Source organism: Rosa chinensis, chromosome 4 (assembly GCF_002994745.2).
Source record: "Rosa chinensis cultivar Old Blush chromosome 4, RchiOBHm-V2, whole genome shotgun sequence".
Taxonomy (NCBI): domain Eukaryota; kingdom Viridiplantae; phylum Streptophyta; class Magnoliopsida; order Rosales; family Rosaceae; genus Rosa; species Rosa chinensis.
The window spans coordinates 63,216,156-63,236,410 of record NC_037091.1 but is presented as its reverse complement, the minus strand read 5'-3'; the positions used below and the strand labels follow the sequence as shown (position 1 = coordinate 63,236,410).

General features: G+C 39.8%; 3 protein-coding genes across 5 annotated transcripts; all 3 read left to right on the top strand.

Annotated features, from left to right (window-relative positions):
* The first annotated feature begins 9,395 nt into the window (after positions 1 to 9,395).
* LOC112195818 (nudix hydrolase 25) lies at positions 9,396 to 12,206 on the top strand. The gene is made up of 6 exons (XM_024336029.2): positions 9,396 to 9,568; positions 9,885 to 9,935; positions 10,379 to 10,471; positions 10,940 to 11,034; positions 11,624 to 11,735; positions 11,822 to 12,206. The coding sequence occupies exons 1-6, from the start codon at positions 9,503 to 9,505 to the stop codon at positions 11,924 to 11,926; spliced, it is 522 nt and encodes a 173-aa protein (XP_024191797.1). The 5' UTR covers positions 9,396 to 9,502; the 3' UTR covers positions 11,927 to 12,206.
* A 151-nt stretch (positions 12,207 to 12,357) lies between these two features.
* LOC112195817 lies at positions 12,358 to 14,752 on the top strand. Its single transcript, XM_024336027.2, has 3 exons — positions 12,358 to 12,926; positions 13,116 to 13,499; positions 13,792 to 14,752. The coding sequence occupies exons 1-3, from the start codon at positions 12,690 to 12,692 to the stop codon at positions 14,485 to 14,487; spliced, it is 1,317 nt and encodes a 438-aa protein (XP_024191795.1). The 5' UTR covers positions 12,358 to 12,689; the 3' UTR covers positions 14,488 to 14,752.
* Positions 14,753 to 15,362: 610 nt separating this feature from the next.
* On the top strand, positions 15,363 to 20,209 carry LOC112195816 (mitogen-activated protein kinase 9). Of its 3 annotated transcripts, none has more exons than XM_024336025.2 (11): positions 15,363 to 15,784; positions 16,685 to 17,093; positions 17,179 to 17,306; positions 17,431 to 17,490; positions 18,064 to 18,213; positions 18,323 to 18,478; positions 18,596 to 18,733; positions 18,837 to 18,910; positions 19,235 to 19,336; positions 19,473 to 19,725; positions 19,884 to 20,209. In XM_024336025.2, the coding sequence occupies exons 1-11, from the start codon at positions 15,581 to 15,583 to the stop codon at positions 19,932 to 19,934; spliced, it is 1,725 nt and encodes a 574-aa protein (XP_024191793.1). In that variant the 5' UTR covers positions 15,363 to 15,580; the 3' UTR covers positions 19,935 to 20,209. The 3 variants fall into 3 exon arrangements, with proteins under 3 accessions (XP_024191793.1, XP_040373547.1, XP_024191794.1); XM_040517613.1 differs by lacking the exon at positions 15,363 to 15,784 and adding an exon at positions 15,918 to 15,939; XM_024336026.2 differs by lacking the exon at positions 15,363 to 15,784 and adding an exon at positions 15,974 to 16,293.
* Positions 20,210 to 20,255: the final 46 nt, after the last annotated feature.

The following is a 20,255-nucleotide window of genomic DNA, read 5'->3' as shown; positions in this document are numbered from 1 at the left end:
TGGTCATTTCACTCACTAAAAAGATTTAAATTTCCACTACTTGTATTCATAACTGATCTACTGTATACAGTATCTGTTCAGAGAGAGAATGCCAACATTACATTTCTTTTCTATCCATTCCTCTGTTAGTGCAATGTTTAATTGATTGGCATTTCCTAAGCACAACAACCAAAAGTCATTTTTTCATGTAATAGCTTTCTACTCTTGGGTCCTTAGAAGAATGGAATGCTTCAAGCTTCATGCACAACTCTCATCAATCAGGTATGTCTTGCATACATATGCATGCTTGTAAAGTGGTTAGGACTGAACTTGCCTTTAAATCCTATTATAGGTAGGGCTGTCAATGGGTCGTATCGGGTTGGGTTTGTGTCGGGTCAAGGTATTTGTCGTGTCTCAAAATATAAACTCAAACCCAACCCATTTAATAATCGTGTCAAAAATTTAAACTCAAACCCAACCTATTTATTATAGGGGTTTCCAACCCGCTTAACCCATTTAATAAATAGGTCGTGTCTTGTTAGACAAAATTGATCATTTTAACGTTAACAATGGGACCCATTTAATTAAAAAAATGCATAAATTGATTAAATTTACTAAAAACTCTACAAGAAGAAAAGTATAAATAATTATATATAATTCATAAATAATAAATCCAATAATTAAAAAGCTGTTTTAGGGAATCAGAAATTGAGAGAAAATCGTTGTGTATATTCATTGATAATAGGGGCCTCTTTATATAGATGATTACAATACAAGAGTCTGAATCATACAAGGAATGATAATCTCTAGATTCTTCTAATTAAACCTTATTACCTCTAGGTCAAGTAACCTAAAGTTTGGGCTAAACACAAATTAGGGTTTTACTTAAACACTCCTCCTTGTGTTGCCCAAACGCGGTGCTTCTCTCGTTACCTCGTTAAAAACCTTGCTGAGTAACAAAAACCCAGTGGGACAAAAATAATCTTGGTCGAAGGGAAAAAGATCACAACACACCATTCACGCCTCGAGACGAACATGTAGACATCTCCCTCTGATGTCTGCGATCATGAGAGCTCAGATAATTTCCGCAAGCCAATTCTTGCCACATGTTTCTCGAACGTGGATTTGGGCAATGACTTAATAAACAAGTCTGCCACATTGTCCTCAAATCGAACCTGGTTCACTTTGATCTTGAGGAGCTTCTGTTGTTGGTGATTGTAGAAGAATTTAGGCGATATATGCTTGGTGTTGTCGCCTTTGATGTAGCCTTGCTTCATTTGTTCAATGCAAGCAGCATTATCCTCATAAATGCTTGTTGGCTCATCTGTCGTAGACTTCAGACCACAATTGCTTCGAACATGCGTAACTATGGATCGAAGCCATACACATTCACGAACTGCTTCGTGAAGAGCAATAATCTCTGCATAATTCGAAGAGGTAGCGACTAAGGTCTGCTTTGTAGACCTCCAAGATATCGCGGTCTTTCCCATAGTGAAAACATAACCAGTGTGGGAGCGACCTTTATGTGGGTCAGAGAGGCACCCAACATCAGCAAAACCTTCCAAAACACTTATATCGTTTTGGGATGGGGAGAGGGAGCGCAGTCCACCATGTGTGGCGTCCCTGGCACTTGATGGGTCCGAATCCATCGTCTCTCTGTAGGGATAGAACAAGCCCATATCGATAGTACCACTTAGGTATCGAAAAATATCTTTAACACCAGTCTAATGGCGTCGTGTTGGCGCAGAGCTATATCTAGCTAGAAAGTTCACAGCGAATGAGATATTCGGTCTTGTGCATTGTGCTAAGTACAATAATGCGCCTATTGCACTTAGGTAGGGCACTTCTGCCTCTAGCACTTCTTCGTCGTCATCTTTTGGAAGGAATGGATCCTTCTTTGGATCAAGACTACGGACGACCATTGGGGTGCTTGAAGGCTTAATCTTGTTAGTGTTAAAACGCCTAAGCATCTTTTGGGTATACGCTGATTGATGAATCAGGATACCTTCTCTACGGTGCTCAAGTTCCAAACCGAGGCAAAATCGTGTTTTCCCAAGATCTTTCATCTCAAACTCGGATTTCAAGTGTTCAGCGGTTTCCCTTAACTCTTTAAGGGTGCAAATTATGTTCATGTCATCAACATAAACCGCTACTATTGCAAATCCGAAACTTGTCCTTTTTATGAACACACATGGACATAGTTCATTATTGACATATCCCTTACCAATCAAGTAGTCACTTAGACGGTTATACCACATCCGTCTGGATTGTTTCAATCCATATAGTGAGCGTTTCAATCTAATCGCAAACGCGCTCCGTGGTTTGGAGCCACTTGATTTGGGTAACTGAAGTCCGTCTGGGACCTTCATGTATATTTCTGTATCTAGATCCCCATATAGATACGCAGTAACCACATCCATAAGCTGCATGTTCAGTTTTTCTGAAACTACCAAATTGACAAGGTAGCGGAACGTTATTACGTCCATTACGGGAGAATAGGTCTCCTCGTAGTCGATTCCAGGGTGTTGTGAGAAGCCTTGCGCCACAAGGCGAGCTTTGTACCTTACAATCTCGTTTCTCTCATTACGCTTTCTAACGAATACCTATTTGTGACCAACTGGTTTGGTGTTGGGCGGTATTGGCATAACTGGTCCGAATACCTTTCTTTTCGCTAGAGAATCAAGTTCTGCCTGGATCGCATCTTTCCATTTTGGCCAATCGACTCTACGTTGGCATTCATCAACGAAGCGTGGTTCGATATCATCGGTCTCAATAATCTCACGCTCCACTGAATACGTGAATACATCATCAATGATGAAGGAGCTTCGTTCCCACGTCTCATGTACACTAGTGTAATTTATATAGATCTCTACGTTCTCAGGGATAAGTTCTGACATTGAGGCGTCCCTCAATGATGTCTCTTGGACATAACCATAATCCGGAACATTCTCATGGGACGGATTTTGAGTATCGATGATCAAAGGATTTGTTTGTGCCTCATTTGCTCTCTTTCTAGTGCGAGTATCCTTCGAACCAATCGGTCTACCGGGCTTCCTTGCTGGACCTATGGCCATATACGCCACATCATTGCCATACTGGGCAATATCGCCATCTCCTGGTGTCACAGGAGTGGCGTGATGTCCAGTATTCTGGACATCGATCCTTGCAGGCACGTTTGCAGTAGGTATGTGTGATCTCATCACTTTGGCAATATCAGAAAACGCATCAGGCAGAGTATCTGCTACGTTCTGGGGCTCGATTATTCTTCGCACTTCAAGTTTAGACTGTGCAGTACGGGGATCGAGATGAGACATAGTGGGGACAAACCACGACAATTCCTGTTGTTCCTGTTGAACGTATGTGTTCTTATATCCCCCGAACAATGGGAAGACTGTCTCATCAAAGTGACAATCCGCAAATCTAGCGGTAAAGAGATCGCCTGTCAAGGGTTCAAGATAGCTGACAATAGTTGGAGATTCATAGCCAACATAGATGCCCATTCGTCGTTGTGTACCAATCTTAGTACGCTGTGGCGGCTTAAAGGCACATAAATGGCACACCCAAAAATACGTAAGTGCGAGATATCAGGCTCGTACCCAGTCACTAGCTGTAACGCAGAGTAAAATTGGGTTGCAGTAGGTCTTAGACGAATAAGCGTCGTTGCATGCAATATTGCATATCCCCAAGCTGAAACAGGGAGATTGGTGCGCATAACCAATGTATGTGCTATCATCTGTAGTCGTTTGATAGCGGCTTCTGCGAGACCATTTTGGGTATGAACATGGGGAACTGGATGCTCTACATCAATCCCCAGTGACATGCAATAGTCTTTGAATGTTTTCGATGTAAACTCCTCAGCATTATCAAGTTGAATTGACTTAATTGGATGGTCAGGGTAGTGAGCCCGTAGACGGTTAATCTGGGCAAGGAGTTTAGCATAAGCAGCATTTCTAGTGGACAACAGAGCGACATGTGACCAGCGTGTCGACGCATCAACCAATACCATAAAGTATTTAAAAGGTCCGCATGATGGTTGAATTGGTCCACAGATATCCCCTTGGATTCTCTGTAAGAACGGAATGAGTATTTTGGGATCCATTGCGTAGGACGGTCTCGGTCCTAATTTCCCGAAAGAACAGGCTTTGCAAAATAAGCGAGGGGCCTTAGAAGCAACCAATGAGGATTTTGGTTGGGCCTGAGCGTCTGTAGCGCTATTAGAAGCAAAATGTGTGACTACATCTCCCATCATGGCGTTGGAGCCATGGGAATTAGTATGTATGGCGTCATGGCCATTAGGAGGAACAACCATGGCGTCATGCTCATGGTTGGTGCCATTGATGGCGTCATCACATGGGACTTGGGCGGCCCTATGGCGCCCCAAGATGGCTGCAGCGGCAGATGCTGCAATTGTTGCGGTCTTGCTAAGTCCAGGAATCAATTTTCGATTCTTGCTTATTCTCACTCTGAAGAATGGATGTCCGTGTGAAGTTTTTAGTATACGGAGCATCATATCACCACCAGGGTGTCCTAGTCGGTCATGCCAAAGCCAATATGTGTAAGAATCCAAGAGATCTTCTCTTATGACATTATTAGATTCAATTGGTCGAATTGTAGTGACATAAAGTCTACTAGATTGACACATAAGCTTCTCTAAGATGCGCTTCCGTCTGCAATCATTAGAGGTAATTCAAGTGAACTCTTTTCCGTTCTCATTATGCGTCTCCGCATGGAATCCGTTGGCTCTTATATCTTTAAAGCTCAATAAGGTTCAATTTGCCTTTGGAGCGTAGAGAGCTTCAGTTACTTTAATCAAGGTGCCATTAACCTGATGGTCTAGCCATCATAGTCACAGAGGAATATGTAGGCAACATCTCTAAGAATAATTGCCTATGTCGTAGAATGGTGTGCGTAGTCGCACTATCCGCAAGACATTGTAGTTCATCCATTCCTTGAAAAGTTGTCGGAAATCTTGACCGGAAAAATTGGCTGGAAAAAGTTGCTAGAAAAGTGCCTGGAAAAGTCGCGGGAAAGTCGTCTGAAGTCGCCTGAAAAAGGTTGACCGGCGGTGTTGACCGACCTGCTGAGGTGGCACCGGTTGCTGAAGTGGCGAGCCAGTTGCTGACGCGCGGTAGTGATGACTGGATGCTGACGCAGATGTTGACGTGGCTCTGGCTGGACCTCTTCTGCTTTTGGGCTTCAGGTTTGCTCCTTCGTTTCTGGGCAGAGAGTCTTTCTCCTCTTCTGGGCCGAGGCTGGACTGATTTTTGGGTTGTGGGCTGCACGTGTTTCTGGGCAGGGTTGACTGAAACAAGATTGAAGATGCAGGCGGAGGTTCACGGCTAGGGAGTTTCAGGTCACCGGTTCAGGTATCTTGAGGCTGGTTCCTGTGATGATTTTTCGGCTCCTGTAATCTGGGATTAGGCTACAGCTTCTGGTGGAGTATGGCAGCAGGAGGCAGGGAGGAAGGCTTCGAACCTGGCCGAAAGGCTTTCGGTATTTCCGGGGGCCGGTTCTGGTATTTTCTGACCAGTTTTGAAGGTGGCTCCGCTGGTTCTGGCTTCCTGGAATTTGGATCTTCAAGGTGGGCAGCGGTGGTATCTGGAATTTGAAGGCTACGAATTTATGGTTTTAGGGTTAGGGGTTCGTGCTGATAACGTGTTTTAGGGAATCAGAAATTGAGAGAAAATCGCTGTGTATATTCATTGATAATAGGGGACTCTTTATATAGAGGATTACAATACATAGAGTCTGAATCATACAAGGAAAGATAATCTCTAGATTCTTCTAATTAAACCCTATTACCTCTAGGTCAAGTAACCTAGAGTTTGGGCTAAACACAAATTAGGGTTTTACTTGAACAAAAGCGAAATATTTCCAATTGTCTAATCCTATGATCAAATACTCCGAACGTCCAAAATTTCAAGAAGAAATATTATAGTACAATCGAGTTATACGAGTTCACTTCGTGTTGGCGGGTTGACCCGTGGCCGACCCATTTATTAAATGGGTCATGGCGGATTGACCCACCACCGACCCGCTTTTTAATCGTGCGGGTTTCGAGTCGTGTTATTGGGTCGTGTCGGAATTAACAACCCTAATTATAGGATGCGATCCTTTTTTCAATCCTATTGTACTGATCTACGAATTTTCATATGGTTTTGTCCAAAGCATTCAAACTTTCTTAAATTGGTTTATGGGCTTTTCTAAATGATAATTCTATTTTAATCCATGCTTTTTAAAAGACGTCATAAAGCCCATGTACATCAGAAACCCTACCTCGTACTCTCCTATATATATGTTTCTCTTAGGGTTGTTCAAGGTGTGGAACATATCAGAATATTTGGTCATTGCGTTCTTGAGAGTTTTCTGCCTATATCTGAAAGCATTGGTTTGGCCCCAAAAGACACAGTATTCCACCAAAGCCTGAACTTAAAACAAGGCTTAAGAAGCAGCTGATGACTTGGTATATGACATGATGGAGCCAAGAGATTTCATGCAACTCTGATTATAAAGATGGCTAATCATGATTTGGCATGAAAATGCAGACTCTGAAATTTGGAAACAAATCATTAAAAAGGGGATACAAACAAAATGCAATAGAACACAACCTCATTAAAGCTTTAACCCCTTCTATTTGGGATATGTGTTCAAATTTGTACGTTAATCAAAGAAACGCCTTTTCATATCTCATAACTCTTAATCAAAGAAAGACGCACATCTAAAAATTCACTACCAGCTAGAGCCATTGCTCGTTGAAAGGCTTCATTCTTCTTCTCAAATGATTGATCAGGATCTATCCAGTCCAAATTCAACCTCCCCACCCTTGAAGATAAGTGTGTATTATTCACATATCTTGGAGGCTGGTTTGTATCATACCGATTGATCCCATTGTCAACTGCATCAATCGCCTGTTACAAGTACAAGCAATCTATAATGTCAGAAACGCCATTGCAATAACATATGTAAATGTCAAGAATGAATATGCCTGGGAGCTTCTTGGAGAAGGTTTTGGCTCGAGATTTGGGCTGGATGGCTTGGCAGCGAGTCCGAACGACGGAGCTTCAGGCCGGTGGTTGTGTTTACATGGATGGGGCTCCTCATCGAGGGATTTCCAGATCCGGCGAGTCGGAGGTGACTGGGCGGCGATTTATGATCCTGGATCGGGGAACGGCGTACCAGGGAGTAGCAGAATCTTGGATTCCCTGCTCGGTGTGGGGCTTTGCAACTCAGGGCGTGGCGGCGGGGGTTGTAGCGGCGTGGGTCATTGGGATGACGTTGGGGTGCGGAGGTGTACGCATGGCTAGTCGGCTGAGGACGATGAAGTTTGGGCTTGGGCCAAACCAATCTTTGCCGGACCCGAGTTTGAGCCTCTTTTCATGGGGCTGTCCTTTTTGGGCTTCTATGATGGGCTAGGGTGTTTGCCCTAGGCCCATCTCTATGTTATTAGTCTATCTAATTACAATAAATTCCTTGTATTAGGAACACTCTATGTACTTCTAGCGCCTCTGGAGTAGTACCGAAAGAGGGTATCCACTACATCTACGTATTTAAATGTATAATGAGTAGGATTATATGTATGTACCACTTGTGGGTACTGCCACTAGCTTATTGTCTGTCTATCAATGTTAGCGGAAGGGTATGTAACGACCTATTCTGACTTGTGATGAATACAATATTTCGCCCTCGTAGCATTACTAAAAAAAAATGCCGGTTATTATGGCAATTAACTTGGGCCATGAATTTCTCTGAGCATGCAATATATAGTATTTAGTGATCTGTTAACCAAGCCAAAATTAAGTCAAGCCCAACTCAATCAAAACCAATTATATCAGTCGAAGATGTAAAGCCCATTACCCAAATTAAGGAATGGAGAGGAAGGACTAGCTAGTTGGGAGATCTTAAAGCACTTCTAAATTCACAAAACACCGGATCAAAAAGTTTGAAATCGAGAGTAACAACAAAGAAATAATCGCAATTTTTTTTTTCCGGTTCTTTGGCAACTGATTGCAATAGATCAATTATCAAGTTCAGAAGAATAACTTTATAAATTTAACAGATATATAAATTTCAAGAGACTGTCTTCACATTCACATTCATTTTCGACCATTTGGCTTTGATCAACTGTAACATTTTCCTTCCTTATGAATGATGACCTAACATTTATCTTTGGGCTCCTTTATAACCCAAAGAAAGCCCAACAAAACCCGTTGGGCATAGTTGAAAATTGAGCCTCTCATAGCTTATTGGGGGAAGTACAGCTTGGTTGAGATTTGAGAATTGAATAATAACAAAAAAGATGTAATGATATGATGAATAAAATAAAGAGAAGTGCACTTAGCCTTTTCCCAAAGTCAACGCCCCTCCACGCCCACTACTTTATGTTGCGTTTTTTGTCTTTTAGCGCTGCTTTCTCTCTCTCTTTCCGCGCATAATGTTCAGCTCATTGACTTTAAATCTACTTCGCCATCACTAAGGCCTCTGCTCCCAAGCGCACGCCCTCACGCTCTTACCGTGGACTTCACGTCTCCTTGTGCAGTTTCCAAAATCCCATCAAGTCCATCTAGGTTGAACGTTGACCATCTTCATCAGATCTGACGTCATGCAATCGGATCCGAGACCCCTCCCATGTATAAATTTTAGATAATTCTACCAGCGCAGGCAGGCCGCACACGAGATTATATTTATAACATTCAGAAGAATCAAATTTTATTAATTAACAAATTAAATTTATTTTCAATCATTCTCTAATAATAACACAATCTTTTACCCTAAAAAAAAAAAAAACAATAACACAAGCTGTTGAAGTATAGTATTTCTTGTAGTTGTACTAATGAAAATTGAAAGACCATCAAATTATGTTGAATAGATTTTGGGATTTGAGATGCACGATAAATATAGGAAAGAATGATGTTACTTTAATATGCTAAATTAAACAAAGAAAGATCATTTATATTATAGACATATATAAATAAGGTCAGAAAGCATGGAAAGAATTAAAACAAATTAGATAAAGTGAATTGATTGTGTAAATTTTTAATTCATCTCATAAAGATTCAAGAATTAGATTACGGATTTTCTAAAATTTGATAAGGGTGAATTGATTTGACCCTCATTGTTCTAAGCTAGGCAGCTAGCTATGCCAAACTCAGACTAATGGGTATTGCCTAACCGCTACTATTGGATGACAGTTAAATGCAAAATTTCTAATAAATCGGATGTATCACTTGAGAGTCGCTTCATCGAGACTTCATTGATAAAGAGCTCATTATAGAGAAGATAGGAGCGTGCGCAGCAGAATACAGTAGTGAAACTTTGTGGCGTGAGTCAGTACTCTGTCACGGTCAACGTCACTAATTCCCACAAAGGTTGTTTTTATTATAGTGGGGGGTGCTTCTGATCTTCCCAGAGTCGTAAAGCATTTATTTACTCTCTTCTTTTCTTTTTCTTCTCAAAGTCTGAGCCTAAGCAATCAATCAATTTCAAGCAGAGAAAGAAAGAGAGAGAGACAGACAGACAGACAGCAATGGAGGATCTGCCCTCCGGTTACCGTCCCAACGTCGGCGTTTGCCTCATTAACTCCGATAATCTGGTAATCTTCTTCTTCTTCTTCTTTATCTCTTGCTTTGAAATTTATTCTATTCTTGACTTTGTCTTTTGCTGCTTAGATTTCTCTCTTCTTCTGGTGGGGTCAAAATTTAATCTTGCTCTTGTTACTATTACTACTATGTTAAAGATTGATCTTTGACAATTTTGCATCAATAATTTTTTAGATAGCTATACATACTGTTTGGAGTAATCTCTGCTTTCTTGCACTGTTTTGAGTTTTTTTTTTTTTTAGTTGTTTGCAGTTCTTATATTGTGAATTTGGAATCAGATTGTAACTGTTGTGAGAATTTTTGCCGCAGATTTTTGTTGGATCAAGATTGAATGTTCCCGGAGCATGGCAGATGCCTCAGGTAGTACTCCAACTGTAGTTAATTGCAAACGCATGATAGGATTGTTAATCACTATCGAATATGCGATTACTGGTCTGTCTAAAGTCTAAACCTTTCTTTGTCTAGTCTACTGAATTCTGTTTAGATAGTTACTGGTGTCTCCTAATTTTCGTATTTCAAACCCTTGAATCAATGGGGACATTTTACCAACAGTCACTTTATCATTGACTGTGTCAAGCTCTCTTCTGTGTGTAGACTACAGAGCAAATTAAAGTGATCTTGGTTGTAGTACTGCGTGTTACAAAATCTAAATTTTGGGGCAGCCGAGGCTGAGTTTTCTCTGGAATTGTTTGCTTTGTTTAAATCTTTGAGAGCCGGTCTCAGTTCTGCTGTTTTGTCAAATTCTTTGAGTTTGGCTTAGTTGTGTAAAATTTGATAATTGATTTTTTGGCCTCCAATCTCAGGGCGGTATTGAAGATGGCGAAGAACCCAAATCAGCAGCTGTTAGGGAACTACGAGAAGAGACTGGGGTAGTGTCTGCTGAAATTATAGCTGAGGTTTGTTTACAGAATCAGTACCATTAGTGTTACAGTGAATGTAAATGTGCAGGTTATTTATGAAAGTGATGTCATGATTCCATATTTTCATCCTTAAAAGCTCTAATAATATTGGATAATTTCAACTCTTGATGTGTCAGAAAAAATAAGATTTGTGTTTGAGAGAATGTTCAATATGTAAGACAAAATGATAAAGAAGACGGACCAGGAAAGATTCATTTTTGAGACTAACCATTAGGATGTTGTGGTACAAAGTTCACGCGTCTTCGACATTCATTATAGGTAATAGATTCTGGAGTGTGAAAATACTTTGGTAGTAGAACTCAAGTGTCTTGAAGTAATTCCTTGTATAGAATTCAAAGCATTTTAAGTTATAATAAACAATGATGCGTCCCAGTTTGATAAGTTTACAGCAGCTGAAGTACCATATCAGTTGGTGTACTTATGATTGAGGTTATGTATTGACAGGTTCCAAATTGGTTGACATATGACTTCCCACCTGCCGTGAAGACCAAAGTTAATCGTCTCTGGGGAGGTGAATGGCATGGGCAAGCACAAAAATGGCATGTCGTTCTTCCTTCACATGCACACACTTTATTTAAGACCTGCCTTCTTAAGCTTGCAACTTGTCTGCCAAAACTCCTTTCTCTGCTTCTGTCTGGACTATAACAATAACTGCCTTCAGCCAACTTTCATTTCTGCCCTTATGCAACATGTTTTCCATAATAGTTATGTTTTTTTCTTTAATTTCTTCAGATGCACTCTGCTGTTTATCCTTGTAGGATATAGATCATGTTACTGTGGATCTGTAATTCATGATTCTTGAATTCTCAACATGTTTAGTGACTCTGGCTATCTATCTCATTTGAATTCTCAGTGCATGGGGCATGATCATATGCTTTGAGTCACTTCTGAAGACCTATGAGACATGAAGTACCTTTCTATGTTATGTTCAGGCTTCCTCTGTCAGTGAGATTATGAACAAATTAAACTTGTTTGATGCTATCTTTGAGTTGTTAGAAGTTGCTTCCTTTCCTTCTTTAAATGTGTAACTTTATCTTTAAGCCATCTGCATACAAAAGTATTTGAATGGATGTAAGTGATAGGTACACAAGTTTTTGTTGCCTGACAATGAATTTGGGCCATGGACAGGTTTCTTATGAGATTCACAAATGATGAGAGTGAGATCAACTTAGCTACTGGGGAAGCTGATGCAGAGTTTGCAGAGTGGAAATGGGCGAGCCCTGAAGAAGTTATCGAGCAGGTACAGCCGAACATAATCCTTTTGGTTAATCAAGTTCATCATTATGTTTATGGACATACTTAGATATGTGAGATTACTGATTACAGGCAGTGGACTACAAGAGGCCAACATATGAGGAAGTTATGAAGACCTTCAAGTCGTACTTGGACGGAAGTGGATTATCTGCAAAATGTAAATCAACAAAATGGTGAATCTTCTGGGTGTGGTTGTGTAGTTATAAGTCCATCTTCTTGAACTCGTTTTACCAGTACTGAAATTTGGATCAAGTAAAGTAGGATTCTTGCTTTTTGTAAATGAGAATGAGAGAACTTTAAGTTAGATCTTTGCATTGTTCGTAAGTTGCAACAATAAAGTCTTTGTGGAATGACTTACTTCTCTCCACTCTCCAGCGGGTTTTGCCTAGAATGGCGATTGTAGAGTGTATCAAATTTAAATGGAAAAAATGCCGAAAAAGGTTTTTTGCCCTTTGAATCCGTAGTAATCTCATGTCATTGGAAAAAACTTGATCCTCTGTTTACATTTTGGCTTGAATGCTACTTCAAAACTAAATCCCAATAAACCTTTCGAGATTGTAAAATAACATGTACCACAATAGAGTGCTTGAATGAGCGAAGTAGTTGCTGATGTTTCCTAGAAAATGAGTGCTTCTATGGGTGGTGCTTGCTTTATTTTAGAGTACTATCCAAGATATTTGCTCTGTTTCATCCTAATGAGGGCTGATCCCATCTGTACTTCAATATCACCGTGACCTGGTTTCATCGTTGACCTTCAGGTGTGGGAGAGGAGAGGAGAGGCGTTATTTTTTTTATTTTTATTTTTTTTAATATTACTTAACCTGGTCAAGTCCAAACGTTGGACAGAAATAAGGGCAAAAAAGATTTTCTCATATTCCTGAAAGACATAAACTGACAAAGATAGGATTCAAGTTTCAAAACACAAATCTCTTAAACCCTAATGGCAATCCCAAAACCTCAGCATCCCCTTCAGCTTTGTCTGCAAAACTTTGAACGGCAAAAGCAAGAACGCATAATGTGCAAACTCCGAGACGCCGTTTTGGCACGTGTGGCGGCGGCGGAGGCAGGAACCTCCAAACCCATGAACACCGCCGACCACATTAACTCCGGCGTCGAGCGCCGCCTCCAACAGCTCATCCCTAGTGTCTACACTCCCACTCATCCGCCTTATGCCTCGGTAATATCAAAAACTCTAAAGTACTGTACTTTTTTTTGAAAACAGATTTTGATTCTTCAAAAGTACAATTCTTGTAGAGTGATCTAACTTTTAGAAGTATGAAGATCATGCCTCTGAAAAAGTGATGGGTTGTTGTGATTGAATTTGATTTTTTTTTTTTTTTTTTTTTTTGTGTGTGTGGGAATGCAGATGATACAAAGGGCAATAGAGGAGTTGAAGGAGGAAGGAGGAGGTGTGAGCGAGGTTGCAATATCGAAGTTTATCAAAAGGGAATACGAGGATTTGCCGTGGGCGCATGAGGGTCTGTTGAGGCTTCATTTGAAGAAGCAATTTGAGATTGGGGTGCTTGTGTTAGATGGTGGGAGGTATAATTTTAATTTGGTTGAGGATGGTGATGGTGGGGCTTCTGTTGATGTTGGGACAGAGTCGAGGAGGAGAAGGCGGCCGGGGCGGGGTAGAAGAGGCCGGGGTAGATGGCGTGGCAGGGAAGAAGCGGAGCGGATTAATGAAGCATTTGAAGAAGAGGGGATTGAAGGAGGAGAAGGCCAAGATGAGGTGATGGGACAATCTGAGGTACTACTTCTTGTTATACTTGTGTGCCTTTGGTTCCTCTACATTCTTATTTTCTTATGTGGTAAATCATTGTTGTAACTTGTTAGTGTCATTGTTTTGACTTTCACTTTGATCTTGTTGAATAATGCTGCTCTTGATATGAACATAAGTGCATATTTGCTAGTTGTGTCTTCATTTTTTGCCCATTGATTTGTGGCCACATGCATTTTTTTTGTTTTAGTTGTTAGCAGATAAGTATATTAATGCTGATAGCAATAATCCTTGTGTGTGTAATTTCTGTTTGACAATGCAGAGGCCAAACATGGATGAGGTGGAAAAGGCGTTACTGGCATATATCAAATCGCATAACCGGGGAGAAGCAAACGAAGATGAGATGATAAAAGAACAGATTCGAGCAGGGGTGGGTGAAGATGAAGTTATAAAAAACAATAACCAAAGAGAAGAACAGCAAAGTGGAGAGGAGCCACAATCTCAGCATGATCAGCAACAACAGAAATCACAAGAACAAGGCCAAGTAAAGCGGCGTCCAGGGAGACCTAAAGCTAATAAAGTTGGGGATGTAAGTACTCTGGAAGTGGTACCCTGTGCTCCTGAGGAGCAGCCTTTGAGGCGTCGATGGAGATCAAAAGCTAAAAATGATATGGATTTAGGTACCAATGCCGAAGTACCCTGTGCTGTTGAACCTCCTAATGAGGAGCAGCCCCAGAGGCGCCGAGGGAGGTCTAAAGCTAAACATGATATGGAGGCAAGTACTAGTAGTCTATTACCTTGTGCCCTTGAACATCGACAGGAAGAGCAGCCACCGAAGCGACGAGGCCCAGGGAGACCTCCTAAACCAAAGCCAGATTCAGAAGTTACCTTGACAGTTTTGTCAAGCTCAGATATTCCGCATCACTCTAAGCAACAACAGCCCCTGAGCCAAGCAACTAAGATGAGGTTTTGTAAACCAAAGCGAGGCAGAGGGAGGCCTCGAACCCTCAGAAACTGATATGCTGCAGCTGCAATCACATAGTCGAGATTGGGGAAGACCTCCAAAATTGCACTGAGGAACATAGAAAAGATTGTTACCTGAGCGTGAGCCTGCAGCTTTAGTAGATTGCAGTACTAATTTATTCTTTTCGCTTTGCAATAACGTAACCATTAGAGTTGTGTACTCTACCAGGAATGATCACAGTTTAGGAATAACACGCATTTGGATCACCGCTGAATGATATTCTGATGTTTCCTTCAAAAAATAAATGTTATATTAGTCATTTGATTCAAGATGTTCATCACTGAAGCAACTTGCAGTACCAAAACTCTACTCGCTAATTTTCTATCCTACATCGTGATTTACATCTGTTTCATTGCTGTAATTAGGTAAGCTGGGAAGGTGACACACTGAAGCAAATTGCAGTGCCAAAACTTTACTTGCTAATTTTCTATTCTACATCGTGATTTACATCTGTTTCATTGCTGTAATTAAATAAACTGGAAAGGTGACGGACGCAACAGTAAAAAATGTAGTGAAGAAATTGGAGCATTACCTAGTATGTATTAGCAAATGTGCGCAAGTAGATTAGACTTTACATTTCCACCGTCAATCAAGCGTGACATAATATGGCCAAAATTCCCCGCTTTGATACCATAACAGAAATCGATTTAAGGGTCGGAGAATGAAGACCATTTTCAATTTCTAATACAAGTTACACTCCAAACTCCGCTGTCTAGTGACATAATTCTGTAACAGCTAAACACGTCTCTGTTTGCTGTTTAATAATCTAGTACATCTAGGGTGATCTAGCATCTTAATGGTAATAAAAAATATAAAAAATAAAAAAATTGTTATGATAATGATAATTAGAAACTAGCAAAAGATATTATTGATTCATTTAATCAGGGATTTATTACAAGCCGATGCATTATATGATAGAAACAAACCAACCGCCGAAAGCCAAAACCAAAACCAAACAACTCACCGCAAAACACAACTGGACCGTACTTGAGTCGCTACAGAGGTTTCGACATATTCCCCTTGAAACAGTAAACCAACCTCCGCTAAAACCGGGCAGTTTGGTCCAGTCTTGAATCACCTAGATGAAATGGACGGCCTGATTCGCTGGTTCCAACGCATCGCAACTTCTACTTCTTCATCCTCCCCCGATCCCCATGTACACGACTACCAGTCTCCGTCGGCGGAGGAGCAGGAGTTGACGATCACGGTGGACCTGGACATGAGTGGCCTGAAGCCGATCAAGGTGCCGATAAGAACCAATCACAGACTCGCCTCCATGGACCATCATAAGGTCACCCTTACACACTCCAACTCTTCTATTATATATAATATATTCTCCCTAGCTTCTCTCTGTAATCTGAGATAAGATAAGGTCCGCATTTTGAGGATTCACATCTGCAAGTTTTATCTTGTCTTTTTATCAACTAAATATATATACATATATATGTATGGCTTTCCTGGAATCTATTCTAAACCCTCCTCCTCATTATCTTCATTCATTTTCCATTGCCTTTAGTTTAATTACTTTTTGACTTTATGGTGATCACGGTTTATTCAGTTGACAAGTTCAAATCTGCACTGCTGTATATCTATATATACATACTTGTGTACATACATGTGTGATCGGTGCATATCTTGATCAGATCATACGCGTTGCATTTTTTTTTTCTTTTTCTTTTTTTCTGGGTTGGTGGGAAATATCTCAAATCTCAGAGCTGAAAGGGTCAGGCTAGTCCCATGTTCTGGGTGGTCTGATTCTTATCAGAAATACTACCAACTTTTTAATTTTAATTTTTAAAGGTAAATTATTTGCCTTTTCGGGTTTCTAAAGATTCTCTTTTCTATTCATTGCTGTGTAATCTGCAAGCTAAGATTTCAAAGTATGTGAAAGTACAGAACTTTTGTGTATCTTACTTGTTTATACAGGTTAAATGGTTTGTGAATTGGTGTCTAGGATTTGTGACTGATTTGCAAATTGATGTGTGATACTTGTTTTACTGATTTATGATTTCTCTTAAAGGTTCAACCTTTTTAGTCCTTGTTCTTCTGTTGGTTTGTAAACTTTATTGTGGATTATGATGGTGATTCTCACTTAGAATTATCAGTTCAAGTGTGCACTTTTCATTTTGTGCCCTGTTACTGCATTAGTTTCTTTTTTGATGGATTACTGATTGTAAGTTCTTCGATTCAGAATATGCTTGACAACGAGTTTTTCACCGAATACGGTGAGGCAAGTCAATATGAGATACAAGAAGTGATTGGCAAAGGTAGCTATGGTGTTGTTGCGTCTGCAGTTGATACTCACACCGGTGAGAAGGTGGCTATTAAGAAAATCAATGATGTCTTTGAGCATGTCTCTGATGCCACTCGCATTTTAAGAGAAATTAAGCTCCTTCGGCTACTGCACCACCCTGATATTGTGGACATAAAGCATATAATGCTACCCCCTTGTAGACGAGAGTTCAAGGATATATATGTTGTATTTGAGTTGATGGAATCTGACCTTCACCAAGTTATAAAGGCAAATGATGATCTCACTCCTGAGCATTATCAATTTTTCCTGTACCAGCTTCTTCGAGCTCTCAAGTATATACATACAGGTTTGACCTCCATTTTGCAGTACCACCGTCTCTCCTTTTGTTTAGCATATTATGTGTCTCTGATGATTGTCTTTTCTTTTTGCAGGAAATGTTTTCCATCGAGATTTAAAGCCAAAAAATATACTTGCTAATGCAGACTGCAAACTGAAAATCTGTGACTTTGGTCTTGCTCGTCCAGCATTTAGCGATGCCCCATCTACTGTCTTTTGGACTGTATGTGTTTATTCTATGGAAAAAGAGAAGTTGTGAATTGAAATGTAGCATTCAGTAGCTTTTTTAGCTTCCTTTTCTATGCTCTTTGTTAATGCTAAAATTTTCTGTTTGACCTTTTTCCAAGGACTATGTGGCAACTCGATGGTACCGTGCTCCCGAACTTTGTGGTTCCTTTTTCTCCAAGGTAATTATGTGAAAAATACCTTTTCTTGTTGGCATGAGGATATATCGTTATCTTGTTGCTTAATAATGTATCTCCCAAAGATATTTCTTACATTGTATGGAATGGTATGTACTATGTAATCTCAAACGCTGTTAACATTCATATAGTTTTTGCAGTTGACATCTATTCGAACTTCGAACCACTTAGGGAGTTGATTGACAGCTGTTCTTAATAGGTTATATTTTGAAATGTTCCCACAGTTTCTATGTGTAGAGTTATTAGGGGAATGATATTATCATGTTCTTTACATATGAAGAATACAGGTACCTGAATAATACGAGTCAATAAAATTTGAATAAGCAACATAGCCTTTTCTATAGCAGACTTGGTTGGGGTTGTAGTGCTAATGTCTCTCTTAAATGTAGGTTTTACATGGTATAGTACTTGTCTAGTTGTCTGTAATGAAACTTTTCTTTTATTCCTGTTTGTTAGTGTCACCTGACATTGTGTACTTGTCAGCAAAACTGAATTATTTAACTTGTATAATTTGTTTTTGGGATTCTGGTTAATCATTTCGTAACATCTATTTTGCAGTACACTCCTGCTATTGATATTTGGAGCATAGGGTGTATATTTGCAGAAATGCTAACAGGAAAACCATTGTTTCCTGGGAAAAATGTTGTACATCAATTGGATCTCATTACTGATTTACTTGGCACTCCGTCTATCGAATCTATTGCAAGGGTTTGTTGCCTTTTTCTATCTATAAAATATTGTTCCAAAAGCTTTTTTCGTTACCTTTTGGACTTGCATGAGCTCTTGATCACCAAGTAGGATCATCTTTATATTGCAGATTCGGAATGAAAAGGCCAGAAGATATTTAAGTAATATGAAGATAAAGAAACCAACTCCTCTCTCACAAAAAATGCCTCATGCAGATCCATTGGCTCTTCGTTTACTTGAGCGTTTGCTTGCATTTGATCCTAGAGATCGTATTTCTGCTGAAGAGGTATTAATTTAGTGATATGACTGTATGCCATAGTTTGATTTCTTATTGCATATGTTTTAACTTTATTAATGTTCATATGTTTGTATTTTCTAATAAAGGTTATTGCTTTCTTTACAGGCACTATCTGACCCATATTTTCATGGATTGGCAAATAAGGATAATGAACCATCCAAGCAGCCCATTTCAAAGCTTGAGTTTGATTTTGAAAAGAGGAAACTAACAAAAGATGATGTAAGAGAGCTAATTTATAGAGAGGTATGACTACAGTGAATGATACTCTCTTTGGTAAAATTATACTTTGCTTCTTGTTTGTTGGAAATTTCTTCCTTACCATCTACTCATGGTCTAAAGCATTCAGATTTTAGAGTATCATCCGAAGATGCTGCATGACTACCTTCAAGGTTCAGATAATATTGGCTTCATGTATCCAAGGTCAGCATTTATTACCAGCACTAATGTGTTGATGATGCAAGTGCAATGTATATGCTTATGATTGTGAGAAAGAACTCTTTCATCCTTCTAGCTTGTTCCTCAGTTTCAACTTTTCATCTGACACAAAGTGCTTGCTTCTTAACATTGTCAAGTGAGATCAATTAGTTAATATCTGCCTCAATTTTCACGTCTGTGAGTGAACATTCATTAATGGAATTCAATTACTCCATGAAGAACCAAATCTTGAATTCTCTTTTCCTTTAGGTTCAAGCTCCTTGTCTGAGATCACTACATATTAACTTAAACAATTTTTCTGTCCATCAGTGGAGTTGATCGATTTAGACGACAATTTGCCCATCTCGAGGAACAGTTTGGTAAAGGTGACAGAAGCACTGCACTGCAGAGGAAGCATGCTTCATTACCTAGGTAAAATTTTGGACAAAATACTGTTTTTGTTTTTGTTGTTGTTTTTTTTTTCCCCTTCTCCCAATGCTGTTCAGCCTTTTTTATTTATCATATTTTTTGTATGATCAATATGATGTTTTGCCATTCTTTTCCACAGAGAACGAGTTTGTATGGATGAGGGCACGGAGCAAAATGGCAATTCTAAAAAGGGTACCACACTCTCAGCGGGTCGTGCAGCTATTCAGAGCCCTCCAAAGTCCCAGAGGTTTGAAGTAACAGAATCTGTCTGTGAAAATGGATCAACCATACAGAATGACCTTAATAAGCCACACTATAGTCCTCATAGTCTGGTGAAGAGTGATAGCATGAGTGCTTCTCAGTGTGTTGTTGTAAATGGAAAGTACCTCGAGGTAAGTTTCGACGCATCATTGGTTAAGTTAGATGCCTGTTGGTTAACAGTTTTCTTTTGTATGCCAAGTCCATTGTCATCATGATAAACTGTTTCCTGCTTAAATCTTTGAATTAAATCTACATCTATTAAGTAATCTGTGCTTGTATACCCTGGCAGAAGGACAGAATCGCAGCACAAAAGAAAGAGATGATTAAAGCGGTGTCATAGAAGATTGCTGCAGCAGCTGCAGCACCATACCTCTGGTATTATCTGATAAGATGGACTGATGGACTATCCATCTGGGGATGATTTCGTTTCGTTAACTGGGACCATAATCCCTGTTGTCTCTTGTTAACCAACCTTTAAAACTTTTTTGTGTTGTCAATGACGAGAAGTGAAATGCCATGGACTCTCTGTAGAAACCTATATTATGCTTACTATCATAGTTTTGCAGACCGATATTTATATTACGGCTTTATAAATCCTTTAGTTCTGTTAGTTTACCTATTCCCTTTTCCAGAGGGGTGCTCCCTACTGAAATCACTCTAT